The following is a 26,921-nucleotide window of genomic DNA, read 5'->3' on the forward strand; positions in this document are numbered from 1 at the left end:
CTAAAAATGGTGGTTAGTGTAATTCTTCAACAAGTGTCTCTTTTTACCAGCTTTTTAAAAATGTTTTCTTAACCTGAAAAAAAATCAATTGAGTACCTTTAACATAAGTAATCCTAAGCCTTCCAAAAAGGATGCTGTGACAAGCTGTAATATTACAAAGCTGAATACAGAATTTTGCAAGTCTGTGTCTTGTAGTCATAAAATCCTACATCATGGAAACAGACCCTTTGGCCCAAACGGGTCCATGCCAACCAAAATGTCTGTCCACGTTAACCCCATTTCCCTGCACTTGGCCCATATCCTTCTAATCCTTTCCCATCCATGTATTTGTCAAAATGCCTTTTAAATGTTGTTAATATACCCACTTCAATCACTTCCGTTGGCAGCTCCTGGCCCTACCACGCAGCTTTATTCCCTCATCTTCCGTGTACTTCCCTTAATTAATTTCCTAAATCTTTTTTGCCTCATTTTCAAACCACCATCTTGTTCCACCTTCCCAGGCCAACCCATGTCTCAGCCTGTCAATTTTTATCTTAATGTGAACTGAAACTTATTGCACCTTCTAATTGAAGATTAATATTTACCATTCCTAAATGTGATGAAATTCCAGTGCAAAAACCAACACTTTTGCCTCTGTCCTTTCCAAACCCTCTTAAGATCCGTCCATTCAAACTGTAGCCTCCGACATCTTTAAGTCAGTGTCCCCATTCCCCAACTTTCAAGGTACTTCGAAATGTTGCTTTTTTGAGGAACATCGTCAAATTAGGTTACTTTGTTAAACGTGCTGTGAAACTGTGTTACTCTTGGTCGCGCAATGAGTTACATTATATCGACGCTGCTTCGCGGTAACTTCAAAAGAAAATAACTGATATTGTATCCGTTGTAAAATAATGGAGTATAGAACAATACCAGGGTTTGATGTTATGGTTTTAAAAAAGGATATTGCCCAACTCGTACTGACCAAATTAGTATTTAACTTAACTATTGCGAATATGCTTTTCTGGACAATGGCTGTGCCTGGTAACTTTGGCCAACCGACAAATGCTGATTGATCCCGTACCGTTTCTAGCAGCTGTTATTGCTGCTGGCAGATTGCAGGATGTTTGTTTTTGAATTCAAAATAACCAAACAGGCAACTGGGTTTTCGCCCTGACGGTTTTGATTGGACCTACAGATACAATTGCTCCCCCCACCCCGTGCACTGCATTGTAGGTTTAAATAATACTGCCCAAAGCATTTAGGGAGTGTTTTCTTTCGAACGCGGTGCTGAGTCCCCTCCACTCCAAGGCAAACACATTGCAGCAATTTCAACCAAACCCCAGCGCCCACTGATACTGACAAGCGGGGGAACCAGTCACTGAGCGGTCCTCCTGCAGCGAACCTCGCGCCTGAACCCTCCTCTCCCCTAATCGATTGTCCTGGGACCAATAGAAAATAGAGTCACGGGGCGTGTGGGCGGGGCTGTCGCTCGGTCTCCGCCACACAGCGACTAGTGGGGGGCAGGGTACGACTGGCATCTCATTATCATCTGATTAGCAAGGTGTTTAGAAATTGAACTGGCGCTTGGCTGTGAGTTGAAACTTGCACCAGGGTTTGCAGTGTTCTGTTTCGAAGTGTGTTCTACCCTTCCCACCCTCTGCAAGTCGCCTCAATCCACCCTTTTGCAATCATGCCTCCCAAAAGGACGGTAGGTTTGGGCAGCCGGGTTAATTTCGCTGCCTTTTTTTTCTGTTCCTGGTAACTCGGCGTACGCTGTACCCTGTTTGGAAATAGTAAATAGAAAATATGTCGCACGATTCTGTGTACTGTAATTTTTTTTAAAATGTCTTTGTGAAAGGAGTTTTTTTTTAATTTAGGAAATGTTTTTATTCTCTCAAAAAAGGCAAAATAGCTAAGCTGAAAGTGTAACGCGGTAATTACTACACGATTTCCAGTCATTTGGTGTCCTTGTACCCTCCATGATGGTTGCAACGAATGGACCTTTCTTCACTTCTGTATAGAAATGTACCCGTTTTCGATGCTTTGGGGTGGCTGTAATTTTTTTTAATGCGTGTATGCAATCAAAATCTAAAGGGACATAGATTTGTGTGGATGCTTCAAGTGTATATGAAGTGCAGATTTTTAAAATATAGATATTTCTCCTCTTCGAAGGCCAAAGCCATATTTGAAACTAATCTTCGCCTGTGGGGTTTTAGTGGAGCCCGTATGTACCTGTCACTCATTCAGTCCCTACTGCCTGTGCGTGCTCGCCCCCTGCCCACCTGCGTGCTCGTCACTTCGGGCACGTGCACGAGGTGAACCGGGATGGGCATGAGTATTAAAGCAAGTGGACGAGGTGCGAGAGCTGATCGTGGAGGCTGGCAAAGGAGTAAACATGAAAGACAGTGATGAAGTTAAAATAATTCAGTCATTTTGGGGAATTATTTAAAGGAGAGACGGTGCTTAAAGTGTTTTTAAAAAAGAGACAGGGGGATCTAATGGTGGAGAAGTGGATGTAAGTGGGCTTTGGGAAAGTGGTGAAGGAGGGATAGGTTAAGGAGGTAAACTAACTGGGATAGAGTGGTTGTTAGACAGGCTTGTCAACTTGGAGAGTGGGCTCTTTGCCACAGAGTGCTTTGGGAACTGAGACTTTGTATATTCAAGGCTGAGAGACCAGTAAATTCTTGATCAGTAGGGGAAATAAAGTGTTAGGGGCAAAATGTAGGGAAGTTGACGTTACGAATGTTAAAAATCACACCACCTGGTTATAGTCCAATCGGTTTATTTGGAAGCACTAGCCTTTGGAGCGCTGCTACTTCACAACCACCTGATGAAGGAGCAGTGGTCCAAAATCTAGTGCTTCTAAATAAACCTGTTGGACTATAACCTGGTGTTGTATGATTTTGACTGGGTGTACAAAGTTAAAACACCAGCATCTCCAAATCAAGAGATAAAGAATGTCAGCCATAAACCTACTGAGTGGCACAGCATAGAATCCCTACAGGCAGAAGTGGGTACTGCAGATTAGTCAAGATTAGAGTGGTGCTGGAAAAGCACAGCAGGTCAGGCAGCCTCCGAGAAGCAGGAAAATTGATGTTTCGGGCAATATTCGATTTTCCTGCTCCTCTGATGCTGCCTGACCTGCTGTGCTTTTCCAGCACCACTCTAATCATAGAATCCCTGCAGTGAATGTAGAGGCCATTTGGCCCATCAAGTCTGCATTGAACCTCCAAAGAGGATCCCAACCAGATCCATCCTATCCCTGTAATTACCATGACTAAACCATCTAGCCTGCACGTCCCTAGACTATGGAACAGTTTAACATGATAAATTCACCTAAACTGCACATCTTTGGACTGTGGGGGGAAATCTGTGTAGACACAGGGAGGATGTGTAGACTTCACACAGACAGTTATCCAAGGTTGGAATTAAACCTCCGCACAACATCGTGGGCCAAAGAGCCTGTTCTGTGCTGTACTTTTCTATGTTCTATGTAAATCTAAGTCCCTAGTGCTGTGAGGTGCTAACCACAAAGCTACCATACTGCCCTTGCAGGCTTATTCCTGTTTCAATTTCTTTCGTGTAATAGATATGAAATGGAGTAACTAGAAAGTAGTGGTAAATATTGTATGAGGGAAAGACTAAGAGAAAGCATTAAAGTGAATTCTCAACTGGAATGGGAGACAGTTGAGGATTCCTGAAACAGAATTCATCCAAAACAAAAGCATAAATTGCTGAAGAAACTCAGCTAGTCGAGCAGCATATATAGATAGAAAATAGTTGAGGTTTTGAATCTGGAGACCCTTTTTCAGAACTGTTCTGAAAAATTTCTTCTCTGTCCTGAAAGGGTGACCCTTAATTTAAAACTGTACCGCTTAGTTTTGGGCTTGGATAAGGCCTCCTATGTCATCTAAGGGAAAATTTATTTTAATGAAAAACAAACTATAGCATTCATCTTAAAACCAGCAAGTGAGAGCTAATCTATAGCTTTTGAAAAAGTAGTGTACTGCAGCTCAGTTACGTGGCATGGTATCGAGGTCCCCTTGTGATCAAATATAGTGGTATCATCTCTACCTATTGCAAATCTGAGTTTTTTTTTGTGTATGAACAAAACATCTTTGTAGTTTAAATTGGATGTAGTTTTCTTTTAGAATAAAAATATCGAAATGGCAAAGAAAATCTGTCATCAGTTTGTGTAAATTGTTTGTTTGAAACAATCATGAGCCAGACACAGCAGAAAGAAACATGCCCAGCAACCTAAAACACGAGTAATTTACCTCATGCAGTTAGTCAGGTTTCAGATTATTAATGTTTGCAATATTGTTCTTTCAGGCACCAAGTGAGGTTGAGCAAAAGCATGAAGCAAAAGTGGTTAAACAGGTGCGAATTCTTGGATTTTCCTTTCAGTATCTAGCTTTCAATTAAATAATCACAGTTGGTTATTTTTTTACATATTTACTTGTTATATGACCCTCCAAAGAATATGAAATGTCAGTAGTGCTTATTTTGTTAACCTTTTTTCAAATGTATTTTAAAAACAAAAATGTCCATCTTTTGCAGCTCAGAAGATCCAGTAGATTGGAAAAAGTAAGTAGATTTACAATCCAACTTTGTATATAAATGAGAGGATAATTCCTGAGGCTTATTTCAGTACCAGTACAGGTAGCTATCACAAATGTTTTGTCTCCATTTACTGGCACGTCACTCCTCATTTAGCTATCTGATCATGCCTCAATTCTAATGTTTCTTATAGTAGCCTCTAGAGTTGCTGGGAATGGAGGGTTGAGATATAAAAATAGATTGAAGGACTCACATTTTTTTCACTGGGACATAGGAAGTTGAGATTTATAAAATCATGAGGGGCATGTTTTTAAGCTGAATGGAGAAAGATTTAAAAGGGACATGAAAGCTACTTGTTTACATGGAGTGGTTCATATGTAGGATGAGCTCCCAGAGAAAGTGGTGGACGCACATTGTTACAACGTTTAAGAGACATTTTGATGAGTACATTAATAAAGGTTTGGAGGCTTTGGGGCTAAGGGCAAGCAAGTGGCACTAATTTACTTTGGGAACGTTTTCAGTGTGGACTTGTTGGACTGAGTGGTCTGTCTCCATGCTCAGTGACTTTAAATATACTGTTTTCCAACATCAGCAGGCTAACTTTACCCATGAAGCTGCCTGGTTTTAATTTTGAGAACATAGTCTTTTAACTAAGATAGTCAAAACAAATTTAATATAAAAGCATAGAAAATAAGAGCTGGAGTAGGCCATTTAGCCTTTTGATCCTCCTCTGCCAATTGTTACGATCATTAAGTGATCATCCAAATCCATAACCTGTTCTATGTCCCCCACGTGCTTTGATCCCTTCAGCCCCAAGTGCTATATCTAAATCCTTCTTGAAATCATAAAGGTTTGGCTTTGACTGCTGTCTGTAGTAGCGAATTACACGGGCTCCCCACTCTCTGGATTAAAAGTTTTTCTTTGTCAGTTCTAAATGGTCTACCCCTCAACCAGTCAAATCTATCCTCATGTTTGTTCTGCCATCCCAGCAGTCAGTCTGTCTGGTAAACCTTAATTGTGCTCCCTCCGTAACATAAACATCCTTCCTCCGATAAGGCGACCAAACTGCACATAACATTCTAGGCATGGCCTCACCAAGGCCCTATATAACTTCAGGAAGACATTCTGCTCTTGTATTTGAATCGTCTTGCTGTGAAAGTCGATGTATGTTTGCTGCCTTGACCTACGTGTTTCAATAAAAACCAAACGGATTGCAGATGGTGTAAATGGGAAACAAAAATACAAGTTGCTGGGAAAGCTCAGCAAATCTGGCAGCATCTGAAGAGTTAACATTTCTGGTCTGTGATCCTTTTGTTGCTTACCTTCAGTGACTTAGTTTACAAGGGCATCCAGGTTTTATCTGCTGAATCACTGAATGGATATGTAATTTTTAAATGTTCTACTGCCTGGAACATTGTTGCATTTGTAGAAAATAAACCCAGTCTTTGGGTGTTTAGATATATACATTGAGGGGGTTTAACATAAACATATTGAAGGAAAGACAACCTTAGTCTGTCTGTCACTCTGGCTCTGGTGCTCCCTGTCTGAACTGTTCTCAAGTTCTGAGTTGAACACTCACTGGAAGGAGAAGTGTGTGAACCTACACTACTGTCTCCAGAAATAGAATTCAACCAGACAATAATGATTCAGAAACCAATCCCAGTGTTAACATCTTGTGTGGGCAAATGGACTTCGTCTGAGGGCCAGCATTTGGACAGTCTGAATTAGGTTGGTTTCTTTCTTCTGAATGTAACTAATCCTTTGCTGAAGTACTTTTGTAATGGTGTGCAGGGTTTTGTTTGTTTCTGCAGGCTGAGCTAAGTGAGTTTTAAGTCTTATTTACCAGGAATGGCACTTGGACATAGTTGCATATTTTAAAAGCTTTTGTCCTTAATCTTAAGCTTTCTGGAAAATAAATATAATAGTTCCCTTTGTTAACTAAAGAAATCTGCTGATCTATTACCAGCACTGAGCCATAGAATCTAATATTGACAATATCACCTTCCTTTAAATTTAAACGTTGTGGCCAGTGGAGGGGTGGGTCCACAAAGGAGTCAGATTACCCCTCCTAATGGTTCATAACAGCACGTTGATGGTGAGCAACTTCATCCAGCACCGGTATTTTTGGCTAACATTACAAGTAACACTTCAATTTATTTTTTATCACGTGCCTGCTAGTAGGTGAGAATCTGTAGTGTGTTCCTGGAAAATGATCTACCTGCCGGTTATTGCTTGCAAATCACAGTTGTGGCGTCCTGGTGTTTTCATGGATTGACTTTCAGTTTGAGGATAGCTTTTATGCATGGTTGCAAGTTTCTGCCATGTGTCTTTGTGCTTTAGGCAGTCTCATTATTGAGCCACAGACCTTTAGGCATGTGAGACACGATATCCTATATGGTAGTGGGATCCAGAGAGCAGAATTTGCTTCCTGTTCAGTCTGTATCTTGATCATTTTTAAAATATTGTGACTCAAATCCTGAACCAGGTGTTCACCATTTTTAACGAGCAAGCTCCTCCATTCATTATTTTAAATGCTGTTTCAAGGAAAGCTTCAGAGTATCTGAGACATTTGCTTGGCTCTCATGGACAATTGGCCATTTAGGAGTTAAGAAAACAGGAGTTAAAAGGGAGAGATGCATTTTGGCCACTTGGATATAATCCGTTGTCCATTCTAATTGATTTTTGCATGAGTGTTGGCTGAATATATGTGAGGCTAAGTACAAGAAGGACAATAACATTTAGTTACTTGATAGAGTAAAATTGTGTGTTAGTGCAATACCACATATGTAGCCTGTACATCCCAGTGACTAGCAGATTGTATCAAACAGAGTGTACCTTCACTACGCAATGGGCAGCAAATGGACTGAATGTTCAATTAACCCCTGCTTGCAAAACACTTAATGTAAGGCTGAATTTTACATGAAATTGACCATGTGTCAAAGTTGGCAACTTGGACGGAGGGTTTCTCTCCATGAGGCCGTGTTTTTTAAAAAAAAAAAAAATTAGCTATCTTTCTGCACTCATCTGAATACCTATTCATTGCACCCCGATGGTCCCTGACCTGTCCTGTTCTCCCACTCAGTGGAGGTGGTAATACTCAGCGCTGCTGGGACATCCAGGATTCTTGATGCCATAGCCATAATTAAAACGCTGTTACACACGTGTGTCAGTCTGGAGCTGCTGTGCACAGTTTGTCATTTGTCCCAGGCAAATGGGGGAACATTGACATCTCACTTTGTGCCCATGGACCTGGAGATCGTGATGGTTGGGGTGCTGCAGAGGAACACTGTCCTTTCTCCCTCCAGTGTCGATGGAGAGTGAATAGTACCAGAACCTGCAAGCCTGGTCTGAGGTTGCTTCCCGGGTCGGTGTTACTGTGGAGAAGTGTGCAGCGGTAAAGGATGAGGTGGCTTGGTCTTCCACCTTCATCCTGCCTGCCACCTTTAACCCTGGGAAGTTCAAACCTAGGAGGGTGCACCTACCTCTCGGCAGCACACACCCAGCATGCGTGGGCTGGCTCTTGCTGGCACTTTAGTCATCATCACTGATGAAGGGCTTTTGCCTGCAATGTCAATTTTCCTGCTCCACTGACCTGCTGTGCTTTTCCAGCACCACACTCTTGGCACTTGCTGGCTGCCTAACAGTATCCAAGCTGCTGGACTAATATCCGAAACAGCTCTTGACATACTGTGCTGGGAACCCCTGACTGAAAGGTGTCCCCCTTTAATAAAATTAATAACTGCATATGTTGAAGTTCTGAAACAAAAAACAGATTGCTGGAGAAACTCAGCAGGTCTGGCAGCATCTGTAGACAGAAAGCGGAGTTAACAGACTCCAATTATACTTCAAAACTGAACTCTTTCAAGACTCCATGTTAACTCTGCTTTCTGTCCACAAATGCTGCCAGACCTGCTGAGTTTTTCCAACTATGTTTCACCTCTCATGCTCACGCCCTCTTTCTCTCCCGCTCTCTTGCTCGCAGGGCTACTCCTCTTGGACTTTGAGACATGCAGTGTGTTCTGTATTTATAGATACTATGCAACTGAAAGATTGATGTACAACAACATGTCCACCTGCTTGACTGATCATTGGTGACAGCAATTACAAGCTGCCTGCTTCCTCTCTGCTGCAAGATGAGGCAAGACATGAAAGTACCTATAAGCTTTGGCTGAAGGGTCAAAATGCACAAAGACAAGGCAAGAATGCTGGGCGGGTCAAAATAGGGATAAATTGAGGGAGAGTGTTAAGGGAGCAGATGAGGAGCTCCAAGCTGCACATCCATGAGATACACACCTGTCCCTACATTCCATTGAAAGATGTTTGTGTGCTTTAAAGTGCAGCCCTGTACATAGAACTTTGTTTATGTGCCTTCATTATCAAATGCATGTTGCTGTATGTAGTTTGCAAAAAGCTGGTTCATAGTAGATCTCCTCATCGATGGTGGCCTTTTGAAAGAGATGGCTTCCAAGTCCTGGGAAGGGCTTGACGTACTCCAAAGTTGCTCCTTCAACATATGGAGGTAGAATATTTGGCTGACACAGTTGTGGGTTGCGATAAGTTGTTTAAATAAAATATTTTGGCAAGTTGAGTTTCTTGTGGGCAACCACACTCCAGGCATTGATTAGTGGATTTAAATAGAACGCAATGAGGTAATTTGATCGAGCAATTTCTCCACATCCATTTTCTTGTACATTTTGACAGTTGCCTTTCAATCACTTTTATTTGTAACTGATTTGATTGTCTGCCTTGTTGTTCTCTTTTGTGTTTGTCCTTTCCTTAGTTCCTGTTGCTGACAATTTTGTGTTTTCCCACCCAAAAATCTTGTGCCGCAGTTCACTTGATATTTGAATAATGCATTAAAATGGACAACTCTATCTCTGTATTCATGTCCACTTTGTTTTCTGCAACCCCTTCCCCCATCCACTTTGCAAAGCCCTCTGCAACTGTCCTGGAAAAAATGATAATATCTCTTTATTGTTTCTGGTTATATTTATAAATTGCCAAATTCTGTTAGTTTTTTGGGTTGCTTCGATCCATCTACACTACGTTTTTAAAGAAATCATGTTGCTCAAGCTTGAGTGCTCTCAGCTCATCTATTTCTTCAACATTTTGTCATTCACATACAAATCACCATACCCTATTTTAACTAATTTTCTATGTACGATTCCAAATTTTGTCCTGTTACTTGTCTAGTAGGTTTGCTTTTATTAATATGACTGTCCAATTCCAGCAACTAGGATAAAACAAATGTGGTGATAAAGGCTTAATCTTTTGAGTCCTGTCCAATTGAGTGAATAAAATCATTTTAGCGGTTTACTTGAAAACTGTCATTTTAACAAGGGTAGCATGATCAAACAACTTTTTGTTTAGATTAGATCTATGGTATGGAAACAGGTCATTTGGCCCAACAAGCCCACGCCACCCCTCCAAAATGTAACCCACCCAGACCCATTCCCCCTATCCTATACTTGCCTCTGACTAATGCACCTAACCCCATGGGCAATTTAGCATGGCCAATTCACCTGACTGCACATCTTTTGGATTGTGGGAGAAAACTGGAGCATCCGGAGGAAATCCACATAGACACAGCGAGAATGTGCAAACTCCACACAGACAATTGCCCAAGGTGGGAATGGAACACTGGTCCCTGGTGCTGTGATGCAGAAGTGCTAACCACTGAGCCACTGTGCTGCCCCAAACTTTTTTTTTCAGCACCAACTTCTCTTTAATCACCGCTTGGAGCAAAAACTACAGGTAGAAACTTAATTCAGGATAAACATAGGCATATGCAGATATAAAATATTTATAACATAAGTTCTACCATTTCCATTGAAAAATCTGACCAACTAATTCTGGAGCAAATACTTTATATGCAAGCCCTATTTAAATTAACGACGTATCTGTACAATATCAGTATAAACATAAAGTACAGAGATTCACAGAATTCCAAATACATATCAACACCAGATTCCTTTTTGTCACGCCTGGGCGCAAACAGGTCAGATAGAAAACAAATAACTGTACTTGACAGATTATGGCAGTCCTAAAGATGTACTGCATAGATACAGACCCTTCGGTATAAGGATTTGAGCTATAGGGAGGTTGAATAGGCTGCAGCTGTTTTCCCTAGAATGTTGGAGGCTGATGAGGTGACCTTATAGAGGTTTATAAAATCATGAGGGGCATGGATCGTAAAAATAGACAAAGTCTTTTCCCTAGGGTGGGGGAGTCCAGAACTTGATGAGTAGAGCTCTTTGGTAAAATGACAGCCCAACTTTAAACATTCATCCTAAATTTACTGAAGTGCATCAAGCTATTAAATGTATGCTTTTGCTTTACATGAAAAATTATTCAACTTCTGTTGCAGGTCGCAGCTGCAGCGGCGGCTGCTGCTGCTGCTAAAGAAGAGTCCAAACCACAAAAACGTGCCAGGGTAAGAATCTGTATTATTCTGTAATTTATGTTGGGCTTATTTCAGCCAAGGAGGATGTTACAACAGAATGATTCTGTCATTGCCTTCAATCTCCTTTCCAACACAGCCTGTTGGATAATGGGCCAAGATTGAAAATCCACATGTTTTCTAAGCCTAACTTCCCAACTATGATGAGCATACCAACATGTATTGGCTTTAAAAATTCACCTTTTCTGGTTTGTATGATCAAGAGCTACGCACTGGAAGTGCATTTATCTCCAAAACCCCAAAGGAACTGTCAATGCTAGATATTTGGCATTATGATTTGCCTCTTATTCTGAGTGGAGAAAGCGAGGACTGCAGATGCTGGAGATAAGAGCTGAAAATGTGTTGCTGGAAAAGCGCAGCAGGTCAGGCAGCATCCAAGGAACAGGAGAATCGACGTTTCGGGCATAAGCCCTTCTGAAGAAGGGCTTATGCCCGAAACGTCGATTCTCCTGTTCCTTGGATGCTGCCTGACCTGCTGCGCTTTTCCAGCAACACATTTTCAGCTCTTATTATGAGTGCCTTATGAAGGTATGCCTCTACAAATGTACCCTAATAACAGAATTGTTGAGATTTGTAACTTTATGTGCATATTTCACCAGTATTTCTTGAAATAGTTGCTCTGTACAAAAATTATTTTTATGAACAGTGTAGTGTTTCTATGACATTTTAATTAAAATGGAGTCTTTCAGGAACATTGATCATTCTGCTTTCTAAAGCTTTCACCAAAACCCAAGAAACAGCCCAAAGGGAAGGAAAAGAAAATAACCAAGGAAGAGGTTGCACCTGCTCAAAATGGTGAAACAAAACCTGATGAGGTACGACTTGAATCTGATGTGTGCTTAAAGCTATGCACGTATATTTTTTTAAAAAGGTTATTTTGGAGCAAACTGTGTTTGACTAATTTAATTTTTTTCTTTCAATGAGGTAGCTGAGAAGGTTGATGCACTTCATCATGCTCAATGGACTTAGTCATTTTAGTCAAGTGCCATATAAGAGGCTTGTCAGCAAATTTGAAACCCAGGGAATAAAAGGCACTGGCAACATGACTACGACACTGGTTCTGTGGTAGGGAATGCAGTGGTGGTGAACAGTTTGCATACGACCTCCAGCCCAATAAACAATGGGATTTTCCCAGGGGTCAGTATTAGGACTGCTGCTTTTCTTGACGCAAGCTTGGTTGTATAGCATAGTTTCGGACTTTCCAGAGGAGCCAAAACATGAAAGTGTTGTGAACTGTGAAGTCTGCCACTTCTCTGTCCATTCCTAGGCAATGATTCATTTTGGTACAAAGAATGTGGCATAATGTGCACAATTCTAAAAAGGGTACAGGTGCAGAGGAACATGGGAATATATAGAATTGTTGGAAGTGACAGGTGGGTTGAGAATTGAGTTAATCTGGCCTACAGGATCTTGGACTTTATAAGTAGGCACAATGCGTACAAAAGGGAGGTTATGGTGTATCTACATAAATAAACACCAGCTCCGTTTCAACTAGTGTTGTCCAATTTCTGGCATCACACAAGGATGTAAAAATATTGGAGGGAGTGCAGATAAGACTTAAGTATAATTCTGAAGGCTATCCTTGTCATGGATGAACTAACAAGGCGGGGAACTCTTCTCCTTGGTGAATATTAGCAGGAGATTTGATAGTTCAAATTTGTGAATCTGGATAGTAAAAATAACAAAACATCTGTTCCTAGTAGCAGAAGGGTTGAGAACCAGAGAACAGTAATTTGAGGTGGAAAGTGGAAGAACCAGCAGTGACATGAAAAACATGTTAATTTAGTTAATGATTAGAATCTGGAAAGTGCTCCTGAATACGTAGTGATTGGATGCTTGATTCAGTTTTGAAAAGGAGTTGCATGATCATCTGAAGCGAGAAGAGCTGTGGGGTTCTGAGGGAAGGATGGAAGAGTAGTCTCTTGAATTGCTCAGGCGCTACCAAAGGATTGTGAATCACTGTTTCATGAAACTTGCATTGATTTGATTTGTCCGTTTTTATTTTGCTAACACTTATTTCAGATCCGGGTCTCTCGCCCCTCTGTTAATGTCACTTCGGCTAGAGATACCCCAACCCACTCACTGTCTGTGAAGGGCCAGGTTGAGACTGTGGCAGTTAAGGGTATGATAATGTGTACGGTGTATATGCTGTGGTTGACTTTTTTTTAAAATATGATTTTCCTTCAGGCTGGTTAAAGTGTTGAGTGCAGTGAAATACTCTGGATGCTGAAAATCTGAAATAACCATGCTGGAGAAATTCAGCAGATCTGCAGCTCCTCAATAATGAGTTTTTATTTTGTTTTAAGTCCAATATGACCGAAGAATGAAATGGAAATGTGGGGGTTGGGGAGGGGCAACGTTTAAACTGTTGGAAAAGGTCTGGAGCAAAGTAGAACAGAAAAGGGGGGCCAAGGGAAATTACAGATGTCACAGGACAAAAGGAAAATATAATGATTTCGAGATGGGCAAGAGGTCTGGAGTAGGTGTTCCTAGTAAATTAAAGGCCAGCTCTGAAAACAAAACAAAGAAAATCAAACACTTCGGCAGGGGAAACAAAATGAGGAGCACGGTTTGTAATTTAAAGTTGTTGAACTGCCATGTTGAGTCAAAAGGGCCTAAAGAGAAAATTAGGTGTGAAATGGTTCATCCAGTTTACATTGGGCTTCACTGGAACATTGCAGCAAACCTAAGACAGAAATGTGAACTCGAGTACAAGCAGACTGAGTTGTACTCTGCTATTAGCACCTATTCTGGACCTCTTTGTTTGCTAAAACCATGACCTTTCCCTTCTGTTCAGCACATGTATTTGGTTTTGCCTTCAATAGAACGGTTTCTATCTTGTTTATTAATCGTTACCAATCACTTTGCTTTTTGTTCTGTGATGCTACTGATCTCTCATCTTGCTTGCCTCTGATCTTTCCCTTGCCTTCTGTTTTAGTTGCTCCTCACATTTTCCTAGAGTATGAACTCATCAATTTTCCATATCTTGACAAAGTAACTGGGCCTGAAATGTTAACTTTGTCTTCTCTCAGCAGTTGCTGCCAGATCTGCTGAGTTTCTGCCACATTTTTTTATTTGGGTGTGGTATTTCTACTATTTTCATGTGAAGTAATTAATGGGTGTGTGCCTGGATGCATTATAACAATTCTGGATTGAATGAGGAACATCACCATGAAGATAGAAGGACAATGAGCTAGTATTGCAGCTAGAAACTCTCAACTCATCTGATTTTTCTTTTTGTCTCTTTGGAATGGATGCTTTAATTTATAACATTATAAGTAATGCTGAAAAGTCCAAGTGACTTGTATGTTGCATGCCACTACTAAAGCTAAATTGTTAGTATCTATATTTCTAGTATTTGTGTATACTAATCTGTCAGTTCAACTGCTTAAGTTCCTGCCTCAGGCTATTCATTAAAGCAATTTTAGAACCTGAGCAAAGTTAAAATTTATCAAATAATCAATTCAATTTGGTGGGGGTGGGGGGGGGTGTGGTGAAGTCAGAAGGTCCCTTGTTTGCAATAACCACACAATTGACTCAGACAACAGAATCCTATATTTGTGGATGGCCTCACTATGCCTGTGCACTGTAGTTAGTGTAGAATAATGTGATATAATGTATGCATCTTTTTCTTTTTGACTGGATTATGTATTTTTGAAAATTTTAGTAAATTTTCTTCAACAGATTTTTGGACTGGTAAGCTATCCATGACGTATGGGACAATAAACATGTGACTGTATGAGTATGCAGTTGTTCTGTAGAGTAGGAATTTTTAAATGCTATTGCATTAATTACCCAAATCAAGCTGATTATATGGTTTATTATGAAAGAGGTGGCCTGTGCATGTCTGGCACTTGCTGATGGCCTTTAAGAATCAGTAAGTGCCACTCAATATATTGCATTTAAAGCTGAATAGTAATCTTGGCAATTGACGACAAAAATATATTCAGACTTTCTATCACCTGTTGAATTTTTACCATGTGATTGTCTACTTTAATTCTTTGTTACCAGGAACAGAAAACTGAATCTGCAAGCGATCAAAATGACGACTGAAGGATCTACCATTGTCTTCGGTTGATTTTTATGTAACACTTGTAGAATTGAAAATATTTTTATCAAGTTATTTTGTAAATGCAAATATTTTTAGGGTTAGTAAATTTTTGTGTGTTTGAAAGACATTGATAAAATCGCAACATCCTTTAAGCAATTGGGATATTTGTAACCTTTTATTGTGCAAAAAAATCAATTTTACAATTGGAAAGATTTTACATTGGTTTTCTTTTGACTAACTTGGATATGTGTTCCATGGGCTTTTAATTTAGAAATGATGCCTTTAGTATTTTAAGGTAATTGAAATGTATAATCGCAAACTTAGTTTCACTTTTGAATGTTTGTCGTAAAGCAATAAATTGTGAAATGTTCTAAGAGTTGATGGATGAGTGATGATGTGATCACCTGCTTGGTTTGTGACATCTGTTTTGTAATAATAAATGGGGTTTTTCCGCATTTATTACAGAATGTCTTGTCTATTTTAACAAGTTTTTGTCTGGATACCTTTTTTATTTCTTTTCACCTTCAAAAGCTAACTTCACCTACAAATATAAGGCAATGAATGTATACTTTTATATTCAGGTACTTAATTGGTAATGATACATTCTCCTCAGACAAGTTTACAACTTAAATATTTTGGTGGGCTTCTCATGAGTAAATCATTCATATCCACAGATGTGTGTGTTCAGTCAATCAATTGTCAATCTAATATTACCAAAAAGAAGTTTTGTCAGCCACCCCAGTAATCAAAAGTAGAAATCTAATTACGACAGCATTGAAATAATTGTAACTAGACTTTACTGCAAACTAGGCTGAGAAGGAGTTTGCAAACTCTGATCATGTCACAGCATAGGATCAGTTCATTCCAAAAAGGAAGAAAGATCCTAGGAGGAGGCATGGGTGGCTGTGGCTGATGAGAAGTTAAGAAACATTTAAAGTTGAAAGAGAAAAAGTATAACGTAACATTGCAAAGATAAGTGGGAAAATGGAGGACTTGGAAGCTTTTAAAGAATAAAGGAAATACACAGGAAAAAATGAGGTATGAAGGTAAACTGGCCAAAAATAAAGAGGAGGATAATGAAAGATTTTTTAGGTACGTGAAAGGCAAAAAAAAAAGTTAAGACTAAAATTGGACCCTTGAAGACAGAAACAGGGGAATATATTACGGGGAATAAAGAAATGGCAGATGAATTGGTACTTCAGATCTGTGTTCACTGGGGAAGACACAAGCAATCTCCCTGAGGTAACAGTGGCTGAAGGACCTGAACTGAAGGGAATTTATATTTGCCAGGAATTGGTGTTGAAGAGACCGTTAGGTCTGAAGGTTGATAAGTCCCCGGGCCCTGATGGTCTACATCCCAGGGTACTGAAGGAGGTGGCTCTAGAAATCGTGGATGCGTTGGTGATTATTTTCCAGAGTTCGATAGATTCAGGATCAGTTCCTGTGGATTGGAGTGTGGCTGATGTTGTACCACTTTTTAAGAAAGGGGGGGGGGGAGAGAAAGCAGGAAATTATAGACCAGTTAGTCTGACCTCAGTGGTGGGAAAGATGCTAGAGTCAATTATAAGGAAGAAGTTACGACACATCTGGATAGTAGTAACAGGATAGGTCAGAGTCAGCATGGATTTATGAAGGGGAGATCATGCTTGATTAATCTTCTGGAATTTTTGAGGCTGTAACTATGAAGATAGACTAGGGAGATCCAGTAGATGTAGTGTACCTGGACTTTCAGAAAGCTTTTGATAAAGTCCCACACAGGAGGTTAGTGAGCAAAATTAGGGCGCATGGTATTGGGGGCAAAGTACTAACTTGGATTGGTTGGCTGACAGGAAACAAAGAGTAGTGATAAACGGCTCCATTTCGGAATGGCAGGCAGTGAACAGTGGGGTACCGCAGGGAGCAGTGCTGGGACCGCAGCTTTTTACAATATATATTAATGATATAGAAGATGGTATTAGTAATAACATTAGCAAATTTGCTGATGATACTAAGCTGGGTAGCAGGATGAAATGTGAGGAGGATGTTAGGAGATTACAGGGTGACCTGGACAGGTTAGGTGAGTGGTCAGATGCATGGCAGATGCAGTTTAATGTGGATAAATGTATGGTTATCCACTTTGGTGGCAAGAACAGGAAGGCAGATTACTACCTAAATGGAATCAATTTAGGTAAAGGGGCAGTACAAAGAGATCTGGGTGTTCTCGTACAGCAGTCAATGAAGGTAAGCATGCAGGTACAGTAGGTAGTGAAGAAGGCTAATAGCATGCTGACCTTCATAACAAGAGGGATTGAGTATAGAAGCAAAGAGGTTCTTCTGAAGCTGTATAGGGCCCTGGTGAAACCACACCTGGAGTATTGTGTGCAAATTTGAGAAAAGACATTCTGGCTATTGAGGGAGTGCAGCGTAGGTTCACGAGGTCAATTCCTGGAATGGCAGGACTACCTTATGATGAAAGACTGGTGCGACTGAGCTTGTATACCCTTGAGTTGAGAAGACTGAGAGGGGACCTGATTGAGACGTATAAGATTATTAAAGGACTGGACACTCTGGAGGCAGGAAACGTGTTTCCGCTGATGGGTGAGTGCCAAACCAGGGGACACAGCTTAAAAATACAGTGTAGAACTTTTAGGACAGAGATGAGGAGAAACCTCTTCACCCAGAGAGTGGTGGCTGTGTGGAATGCTCTGCCCCAGAGGGCAGTGGAGGCCAAGTCTCTGGATTCATTTAAGAAAGAGTTGGATAGAGCTCTCAAGGATCGTGGAATCAAGGGTTATGGAGATAAGGCAGGAACAGGATACTGATTAAGGATGATCAGCCATGATCATATTGAATGGTGGTGCAGGTTCGAAGGGCAGAATGGCCTACTCCTGCACCTATTGTCTTTTGTCTATTTTAACCAATTAAACACCAGAGCAGTAATATTAATTTACAGGAATAATACTTCAAATCTATATCCAATTAACAACAAAATATGGATGTTACATAGGCAGAATAATTTATGAATATAGATCTTCACATTAGAATATCTGTTGTTTTAGCTGAATGGAACCATTGTGATTGAGAAAATACAACCAGTCTTCAATCACGCCATTAGAATTTAAGCCAATCCTGATCAGTCAAGGTGAGCAGAATGTGTTGTTGCTAAGTGTTCGGAGGTGGACATAGCAACACATGTTACTTGCTGCTTTCTAATGGATTTTAAGAAGCCGGACTGTCATTTTACTTCTGATTGTATTTTAGACGAAGTTGGGGTTACTTGTGCTTCATCGTGCCTTAATGTTGGGGCATTACTAGCAAGTATATAGATCCATGTCTAGATATAATTAGAGTTGGGTCGTACTAGTGGCACCTGAATTAAGTGGTAAGTAGATGCAGTATTTTAGTATTATTGATAACTCTTTTTCATTATTTACTGTGGAGAAAGACATGGAAGCTACGGGACTTGGGGAAGTAAATAGTGATGTCTGGAAAAGAGTTCATCTCGCAAAAGAGGAGGTGCTGAAGTTCTTGAAATGCATAAAGGTAGATAAATCCCCAGGACCTGACCAGGTATGTCTCAAAACTCTGTGGGAAGCGAGGGGACAGATCTCTATGCGTCTTGCTGAGATATTTGTATCATTTGAGAGCTTCAGGTGAGTTGCAGGAAGACTGTAGCATGGCTAATGTAGTTCCATTATTTAAGAAAGGCTGGAAGGAAAAGCCAGGGAACTGTAGACAGGTGAGCCTAATGTCAGTGGTGAGCAAGTTAGCTGAGATTGAGAGATAGGATTTACATGCGTTTGGAAAGGCAAGGACTGACGAGGGATAGTCAACATGGCTTTGTGTATGGGAAATCTTGTCTCACAAACTTGATTGAGTTTTTTTGAGGTGACACAGAAGACTGAAGGCAGATCAGTAGACCTTGTTTAAATGGACTTCAGCAAAGTGACAAGATTCATTGCATGGTAGACTGGTTCATACAGTTAGATCACATGGGATCCCCAGGGAAACTAGCCAATTGGATGCAAAATTGGCTTGAAGGTGTGATACAGTGTGGTGGTGGAGAATTGTTTTTTGTACTGGAGGTCTGTAATCAGCTGTGTACCACATGGATCATTGCTGGGTCCACTGCATTTGGTCATTTACATGGATGATTTGGATGTGAATACAGGAGGCATGGTTAATAAGTTTGTAAATGTCCCCAAAATAGATGATATAATGGACAGGTGAGGAATGTTATCTAAGATTACAGAGAGATCTTGATCAGATGGGCCACTGATGGGGTCACAGATGGAGTTTAATTTAGATAAATGTGAGGTGCTGTATTTTGGTACAGCTAACCTGGGTAGGACTTGTACAGTTAATGGTAGAGCCCTACTGTGTATTGCCAAACATAGGGGCCTGGGTACAGGTGCATTATTCCTTGAAAGTGGAGTCATGGGTAGATGGCAATGAAGTAGACCTGATTGTCTTCATTGGTTAGAACCTTTGAGTACAGGAGTTGGAATGTCATATTACAGCTATACAGGACATTGGTTAGGCCACTTTTAAATCCTGCATATAAATCTGGTCACCTTTTTATAGGAAAATGTTGTTAAACTTGAGAGGGTGTGGAAAAGATTTCAAATGACATTGGCAGGACTAGAGGGTTTGAGCCAAAGGGAGATGCTGAATAGGCTGGAGCGTCAGAGGCTGAGGGGTGACCTCTTAGAGGTCTATAAAATCTTGAACATGGATAGGGTGAATAGCCATGGTCTTTTTCCTAAGGGGGTTGTGGTGCAGGCATGGTGGTGAGTCCAAAACTAGAGGTTGTAGGTTTAGGGTGAGAGAGGAAAGCTTTAAAAGGGACTGGTGGGGTAACATTTTCACACAGAGAATGGTGCGTGTATGGAACAAGCTGCCAAACAAAGTTGTGGAGGCTGGTACAACTATAGCATTTAAAAGTCATCTGGATGGGTATATGAATTGGAAGGGTTTAGAGGGATATGGGACTAGGTCAGATTGGGATGTTTGGCGTGGACGAGTTCAACCAAAGGGTCTGTATAACTCTACAAGGGGCAAGGCTCATATGGTAATTTGCAAGGTTAGACTTGTGCCTTTTTTTTCCTTTTTGTGATAAGAATGTATATCAATGCACAAAATCAATTTCCAATGTGAACTGAACTGGAATTACTTAGCAACGAGGATAATTACCTAGTTCACGTACACTGGTTGAAATGGGGCTTCTTGCACCTAACCATAATATATGAAAGGTGAACATGATGAAATCTTGTGCCAAGGTCAGATAACCAAGCAATGGAGGACCAGACAAAAGCAAATTACTGCAAGGACAAAACTGGTAATCTGAGGTTAAAAACTGAAAATTCTGGAGATATTGGTGGTATCATGCAAAGGCTGACTTCAAGATTCTGCTGGACCTGTTGACTGATAGATGATGTGTTTGCTAAGTTTCTTTTTATTTGGACGTAATGCTTTTGTTTTCAAGCAAGTTTTGTTTTTACCTTTTTTAATGGACTGTGTAAGTATTCAAATTGAGTAGGAGCAAAATTCAGTAGTTTACATTTATTCAGTACCTGCTATTCTGTGCCTGTGGAAGCTAAAGTAACTTCTGAAATTCAACGTAACAATCAATCTGCTCTCAATCTAAGGAAATGTTCTAACCGGAACAGCACCCCCACCCCGCCCCATGGAGTGATGACAAGGGATGGGAAGGATGCCATCACTAGACAGACACCCATTCGCCTCTTCTCCATTATCAGCACCTGCAGGACTGTCCCTCCAGACCACTCCCTATACTTCCTTGCATTTTCATGGAATCTTCCCATGCAATCACATAGAAGAGACTTGCCTGTTTACTCCTTCCATCCTCACTATCCAAGGCCCCAGACACGCCTTCCAGCCATTTTACCTGTGCTTCACTCAATCTAGTCGACTGTATTCACTGCTCACAATGTGGTCTGCTCGATGTTAGGGAGACAAAATGCAGACTGGGTGACCAGTTCACAGAACACCTCTGCGCTGCCCCTAAAAATGACCCTAAACTTATAATTGTCTGTCACTTTAATATATCACTGTTCCCATGTCAACATTTCCACTCCAGGCTACATGCAGTGTTACTTCCACCAAGGTACCTTAAAGCCCTGAGGGATCAACACTTGAGTTTAACAATTTCAGAGGGTGAACACATCCTTCCATGTTTGTTCCCCACCCCAGGCCCTGTTCTGTATGGATTGCTCCCAAAATGATAACTTTTTATTTCCCCAAAAGCTGGCAGACCTCCCAAGTTTCTCCACCATTTTCTTTCAGATCTCCAGTTTCCACAGTAGTTTGTTTTATATAACCAAATACATTCTTTTTTCTAGTGGCTTATACCCATAATTAAAACCTTCTGTCTTACATTTTCTGGTAATATGTTTCTCTAATTTAAATTGAGATCCTGGCTAAGCAAACTAATAGCCACCAGCTCAGTGACAGTAGGCAGCAGTTGAACCAATTGCCTCCCAAAAAATGTGATTGAGTGAAAGTTATTCATGTAATTTCCTAGCTAATTTAAAATCTGGATTTGCTGACATTAAGAACTTCAAAAGTGACCTACCAATTAAATGTGTGTCTTGACACTATTGGTACAAAGTTTGACAATGCCAATAAAATGGTTCTCTTGATCTGGATTTAAGTTTGCTTGCTGAGCTAGAAGGTTCGTTTTCAGACATTTCATCGTCATACCAGGTAACATCATCAGTGAGCCTCCAGTGAAGCACTGGCAGTATGACCTGCTTTTTATTTATGTGTTTTGGTTTCCTAAAGTTGGTGATGTCATTTCCTGTTCTTTTTCCTCAGGGAGTGGTAAGTGGGATCCAAATCAATATGCTTGTTGATATAGTTCCGGTTGGAACTCCATGCTCCTAGGAATTCTTGCTCATGTCTCTGTTTGGTTTGTCCTAGGATGGATGTGGTGTCCTTCCTCATCACACCACAAACCCGCCAACACACTAAAACAGCAGCTAATAATGAACTTGAAAGACCCTATTCAGCCAATAAGCAAAACTAATGTCATTCACAAAATACCTTGCAAGAACTGTAACAAACACTACATTGGACAAACAGGCAGAAAACTAGCCACCAGGATACATGAACATCAACTCGCCCTAAAAAGACATGCTCCTCTGTCACTAGTATGTTTACATACAGATGAGGAAGGACACCACATCCATCTTAGGACAAGCCAAACAGAGACACGTGCGAGAATTCCTTGAAGCATGGCATTCCAACCAGAACTCTGATCAACAAGCACATTGACTTGGATCCCATTATTCACCTGCATGAGGAAAAAGAACAGGAAGTGACATCACCACAGGAAATGACATCATCAACCCAAAGAAACCTAAACACCAATAAAAAGCAGGCCATACCACCAGTGCTTCACTGGAGACTTACTGATGATGCTACCTAGTATGGTGACGAAATGTCTGAAAACGAACCTTCCAGCTCAGTGAGCAAACCTACATCCATAACCTCCACCTGAGCTACAAATCTTTTAAAACCCGGTTCTCTTGATCTTTCTCATATACCAAACACCCCCTATTCGATTATATAACCCCCACTGTGATATTGGGTCAACCTGATTCAGTCTCTAGTTTCAAGCCATTTGTAATCATATCCTGATGAGACACTGGTGATGTTGATGTGAGGTGAGTTTTCCATAGCTGCCTTGTGGAGCATCAAAGCAATTTTGAGATGAAAATGCTGATCTATTATTCTTTTATCAAATTCTTAAATGTACAGTGGAAATTTAGGAAAAAATACTAAATTGGTTGTTTTACTCATAATCAATAGTGATTTTTGAGAATCACAGCTGGAGATCTAGGATTAAAAATAGAATATTGACTTCTACACAAAGAAGGAATTTCTGGGACTATATTTACAGCATAGGATGAGGGGCATATGTCATAGCTGAGCTAATCAATTTTCACCCCCAGTCACAGTTCACAATTATTCCCATTGTCTCAGCAATCTGGCCTGCTACATTATTCTAATATTGATCACTCTGAGTAAAGATACTGTCTTCCTGTTTCCTTATTGAAAATACATTTTATAATATTTGGTTTATTTTCTCGGTTAGTTTCAATTAAGATTCAAATTAATCGCAATACCTAGATGAGATTCTCTTCACATCCTTAAAAACCATGATTCTCTGATTAACGAAGAACCACACATCAAAATTGAAATGAGAGTACTTGCTGATGTTCAGAGTCTCACTGGTAGTGGCTTAACAATATTCCGCAAGTTCTTTCCATCATTTTTCTGTATGTACAATATTAACAATGCATTAAAATATAAGTGTGCAAAACTCTTACAATATTAGATCTCTGTGGGAAATCATAGGCGAAATGTGCTGCAACTATTCCCCAGAAAACTGATGCATTGACAACTTGTCATCGAGTGCACAGAGGTGAAAGATCAGGCCAGTTGGAGAGTTTGCAGGAACATACAGTCCATTCATTATACCAATTGTACCAATCAATCTAAGCTGAACACTTTGACAGAATACAACCTGCTGATTTCAGAAAACGAAAGGTCAGCATTAGCTGCAATACAATTGTCAGGTACAAGTTTCATGTGATGCATGACATGCAAAAATAAGCGTGGAATTTATTTTGGAGAATACAGCTCTAGTATGGTGTTAAAGGGAAACATCATTCCTGAAATTATATTTGATTTGTTTAACTGCTTTGAGTTTGTAGATTTATATTCAACTCTCAATCCTTACCCTTACGCTCACTTCAGGGTATAGTTTTATTAACCTGCTAATGTTGCACTGTGATCAGCCACTTGAGCTGTACCAGTTAAAAGGTTTTGATTTTCTCTTTCACTCTTCTTGGTCCACACAGTTTAAGTTATGAATATTAGTCTTTTATCAAAAGAAACTCAAATTAAAACCCAACTGGAGGTTCTTAACTAAGTGAGACTCCTGTTTGCTGGTATCACTTATGTGATTTTTAACAGCACTAACAAACTAATATGGAAATAACTTAATTCGGCAAATTAAATTATCCTAATGCTGGTAATCATCATAAAGATCCATGTTATTAAATGCAAATCCTATCGGATTGAATGGATCAGTTGGAAAGACAGTTAGAGGCAATGAGAAATTTACAAGAGCAAGGGATGTGATGGATGGCCGTTATAGGAAGGAGGATACAGTCACAGAGATGGGTTAACTCCAGGAAAGGTAAGAGAAGTAGGCAGTTAGTGCAGGAATCTTCTGTGGCTATTCAAATTTCACAAAGTCTGCTGTTTTGGAAAATGCAAGGGGTGATGGATTCTCAGGGGAATGTAGCACGAACAGCCAAGTTTGTGGTATTGAGATTGCAATGAGGGGTAAGTCGGGTTCCAAGAGATCAATTGTGTAAGGTGACTCTTTAGTCCGAGGTACAGACAGGCGTTTCTGTGGCCAGAAGTGAAAAAGCAGAATGGTATCTTGCTTTCCCTGGTGCCAGGATCAAGGATGTCTCCGAGACGGTGCAGAATGTTCACAAGGGGGAGAGGGGCCAGCTGGAAGTCATTGTACACATTGGAACTAATGACATAGGAAGGGAAAAGGTTGACATTCTGAAGGGAGATTACAGAGTTAGGCAGAAATTTAAAAAGTAGGTCCTCGAGAGTAGTAATATCTGGATTACTCCTGATGCTATGAATTAGTGAGGGCAGGAATAGGAGGATAGAACACATGAATGCTTGGCTGAGGAGTTGTGTATGGGAGAAGGATTCACATTTTTGGATCATTGGAATCTCTTTTGGGGTAGAAGTGACCTGTACCAGGAGGATGGATTGCACCTAAATTGGAAGGGAGCTAATGTACTTGCAGGGAGATTTGCTAGAGCTACTCGAGAGGATTTAAACTGGTACGGTTGGGGTGGGTGGGGAGAGAGATGGGTGGGACCCAGGGAGATAGTGAGGAAAGAGATCACTCTGAGATGGGTACAGTTGAGAACAAAGGCAAGTCAAACAGTCAGGGCAGGCAGGGACAAGGTAGGACTAATTAATTAAACTGCATTTATTTCAATGCAAGAGGCCTAACAGGGAAGGCAGATGAACTCAGGGCATGGTTAGGAACATGGGACTGGGATATCATAGCAATTACAGGAACATGGCTCAGGATGGACAGGAATGGCAGCTTAATGTTTTTGGATACAAATGCTACAGGAAAGACAGAAAGAGAGGAGGGGGAGTGGTGTTTTTGATAAGGGATAACATTATAGCTGTGCTGAGGGAGGATATTCCCAGAAATACATCCAGGGAAGTTATTTGGATGGAACTGAGAAATAAGAAAGGGATGATCATCTTATTGGGATTATACTATAGACCCCCTAATCTCAGAGGGAAATTAAGAAATAAATTTGTAAGGAGATCTCAGTTATCTATAAGAATGATAGGGTGGTTATGGTCGGGGATTTTAACTTTCCAAACATAGACTGGGATTGCCATAGTGTTAAGGGTTTAGATGGAGATGTTAAGTGTGTACAATACAATTTTCTGATCCAGTATGTGGATGTATGTACTAGAGAAGGTGCAAAACTTGACCTACTCTTGGGAAATAAGGCAGGGCAGGTGACTGAGGTGTCGGTGGGGGAGCACTTTGGGGCCAGCAACCATAATTCTACTAGTTTTAAGATAGTGATGCAAAAGGATCGACTAGATCTAACAGTTGAAGTTCTAAATTGGAGAAAGGCCAATTTTGACGGTATTAGGCAAGAACTTTCAAAAGCAGATTGAGGGAGATGTTTGCAGGTAAAGGGACGACTGGGAAAATGGGAAGCCTTCAGAAATGAGGTAACGAGGTTCCAGAGAAAGTATATTCCTATTAGGGTGAAAGGAAAGTTTGGTCAGTGTAGAGAATACTGGATGACTAAAGAAAAAACCTGCACAATAACTGGCTTTGCTGTTTGAATTCATGTATCGCTGGATATTGGAGTGCATCTGGGAAAATTAATGAACAGTGAAATTCACAACTGACCTTGGAAGAGCTGTTGGGTGAAGTTCCCAGCACAGAATCAGATAAGTTACTCGTAGTTTTAAGTGTGGCCTACAGAGAATCTGCAGTAGTGAGTAGAGTGGGTTCTTTCTTCATTATATGTTTTTGGAGATATGTCTCTTGACTAAAGTTTAAATATAAGCCATGACTATTAATTTAACCTGGGGCAGTGTTTGTAGAGGAATAAGGTGGTGTTATTTTCTGGGTCTGTAGATTGTGAAGGAGCAAAAAGGGCCTTTAATAGAGTGATATGTACTTCTTGTCAGATGTGGGAGTTTAAAGAGAGTTTAAGGGTTACTGCGGATTATATCTGACATAAATGCTGTTGGCTGCGAATCTTATCAGATCGAATAGATCATTTGGAGAGACAGTTAGAAGCAATGAGGAATTTGCAACAGCAACAGTATGTGATGGATGGCAGATATAGGAAGGGGGAAAGTCTCAGATACAGTCACATAGATGGATTAACTCCAGAAAAGGTAAGAGAGGTAGGCAGCTAGTGCAGGAGTCTTTTGTGGATATGCCCATTTCAAACAGGTATGCTGTTTTGGAAAATGTAAGGGGTGATGGATTCTCAGGGAAATGTAGCACGAACAACCAAGTTTCTGGTATGGAGACTGGCTCTAATGCAACGAGGGGTATGTCGGGTTCGAAGAGATCAATTATGTTAGGGGATTCTCTAGTCCGAGGTCCAGACAGATGTTTCTGTGGCCAGCAGCAGAAAATCAGAATGGTGTGTTGCTTCCCTAGTGCCAGGATCAAGGATGTCTCAGAGATGGTGCAGAATGTTCTCACGGGCAAGAGGGGCCAGCAAGAGGTCATTGTCCACATTGGAACCAGCCACATAGGAAGGGACAGGG

At 40.6% G+C, this 26,921-nt stretch overlaps 1 protein-coding gene across 3 annotated transcripts; it reads left to right on the forward strand.

Annotated features, from left to right (window-relative positions):
- Nucleotides 1-1,477: 1,477 nt before the first annotated feature.
- Nucleotides 1,478-15,505, forward strand: hmgn3 (high mobility group nucleosomal binding domain 3). 3 transcript variants are annotated; one of them, XM_043686968.2, is made up of 7 exons: nt 1,485-1,687; nt 4,312-4,359; nt 4,540-4,566; nt 10,907-10,972; nt 11,716-11,814; nt 13,022-13,121; nt 15,011-15,505. In XM_043686968.2, exons 1-7 carry the CDS (start codon nt 1,670-1,672, stop codon nt 15,022-15,024), a joined length of 372 nt encoding a protein of 123 aa, XP_043542903.1. In that variant the 5' UTR covers nt 1,485-1,669; the 3' UTR covers nt 15,025-15,505. The 3 variants fall into 3 exon arrangements, with proteins under 3 accessions (XP_087838571.1, XP_043542903.1, XP_043542904.1); XM_087982445.1 differs by lacking the exon at nt 15,011-15,505 and having other exon boundaries at nt 1,478-1,687; nt 13,022-13,183; XM_043686969.2 differs by lacking the exon at nt 13,022-13,121 and having other exon boundaries at nt 1,496-1,687.
- Nucleotides 15,506-26,921: the final 11,416 nt, after the last annotated feature.

Source organism: Chiloscyllium plagiosum, unplaced genomic scaffold, assembly GCF_037043375.1.
Source record: "Chiloscyllium plagiosum isolate Xiang-an unplaced genomic scaffold, Cpla_swu_hap1 HiC_scaffold_3, whole genome shotgun sequence".
Lineage (NCBI taxonomy): Eukaryota > Metazoa > Chordata > Chondrichthyes > Orectolobiformes > Hemiscylliidae > Chiloscyllium > Chiloscyllium plagiosum.

What these genes read in the sequence shown, in the direction of transcription:
- hmgn3 (XM_087982445.1), top strand. An exon ending in GATCCAGTAGATTGGAAAAA is followed by an intron (nt 4,567 to 10,906) that starts GTAAGTAGATTT and finishes CTTCTGTTGCAG; the next exon opens with GTCGCAGCTGCAGCGGCGGC. An exon ending in AACCACAAAAACGTGCCAGG is followed by an intron (nt 10,973 to 11,715) that starts GTAAGAATCTGT and finishes TGCTTTCTAAAG; the next exon opens with CTTTCACCAAAACCCAAGAA.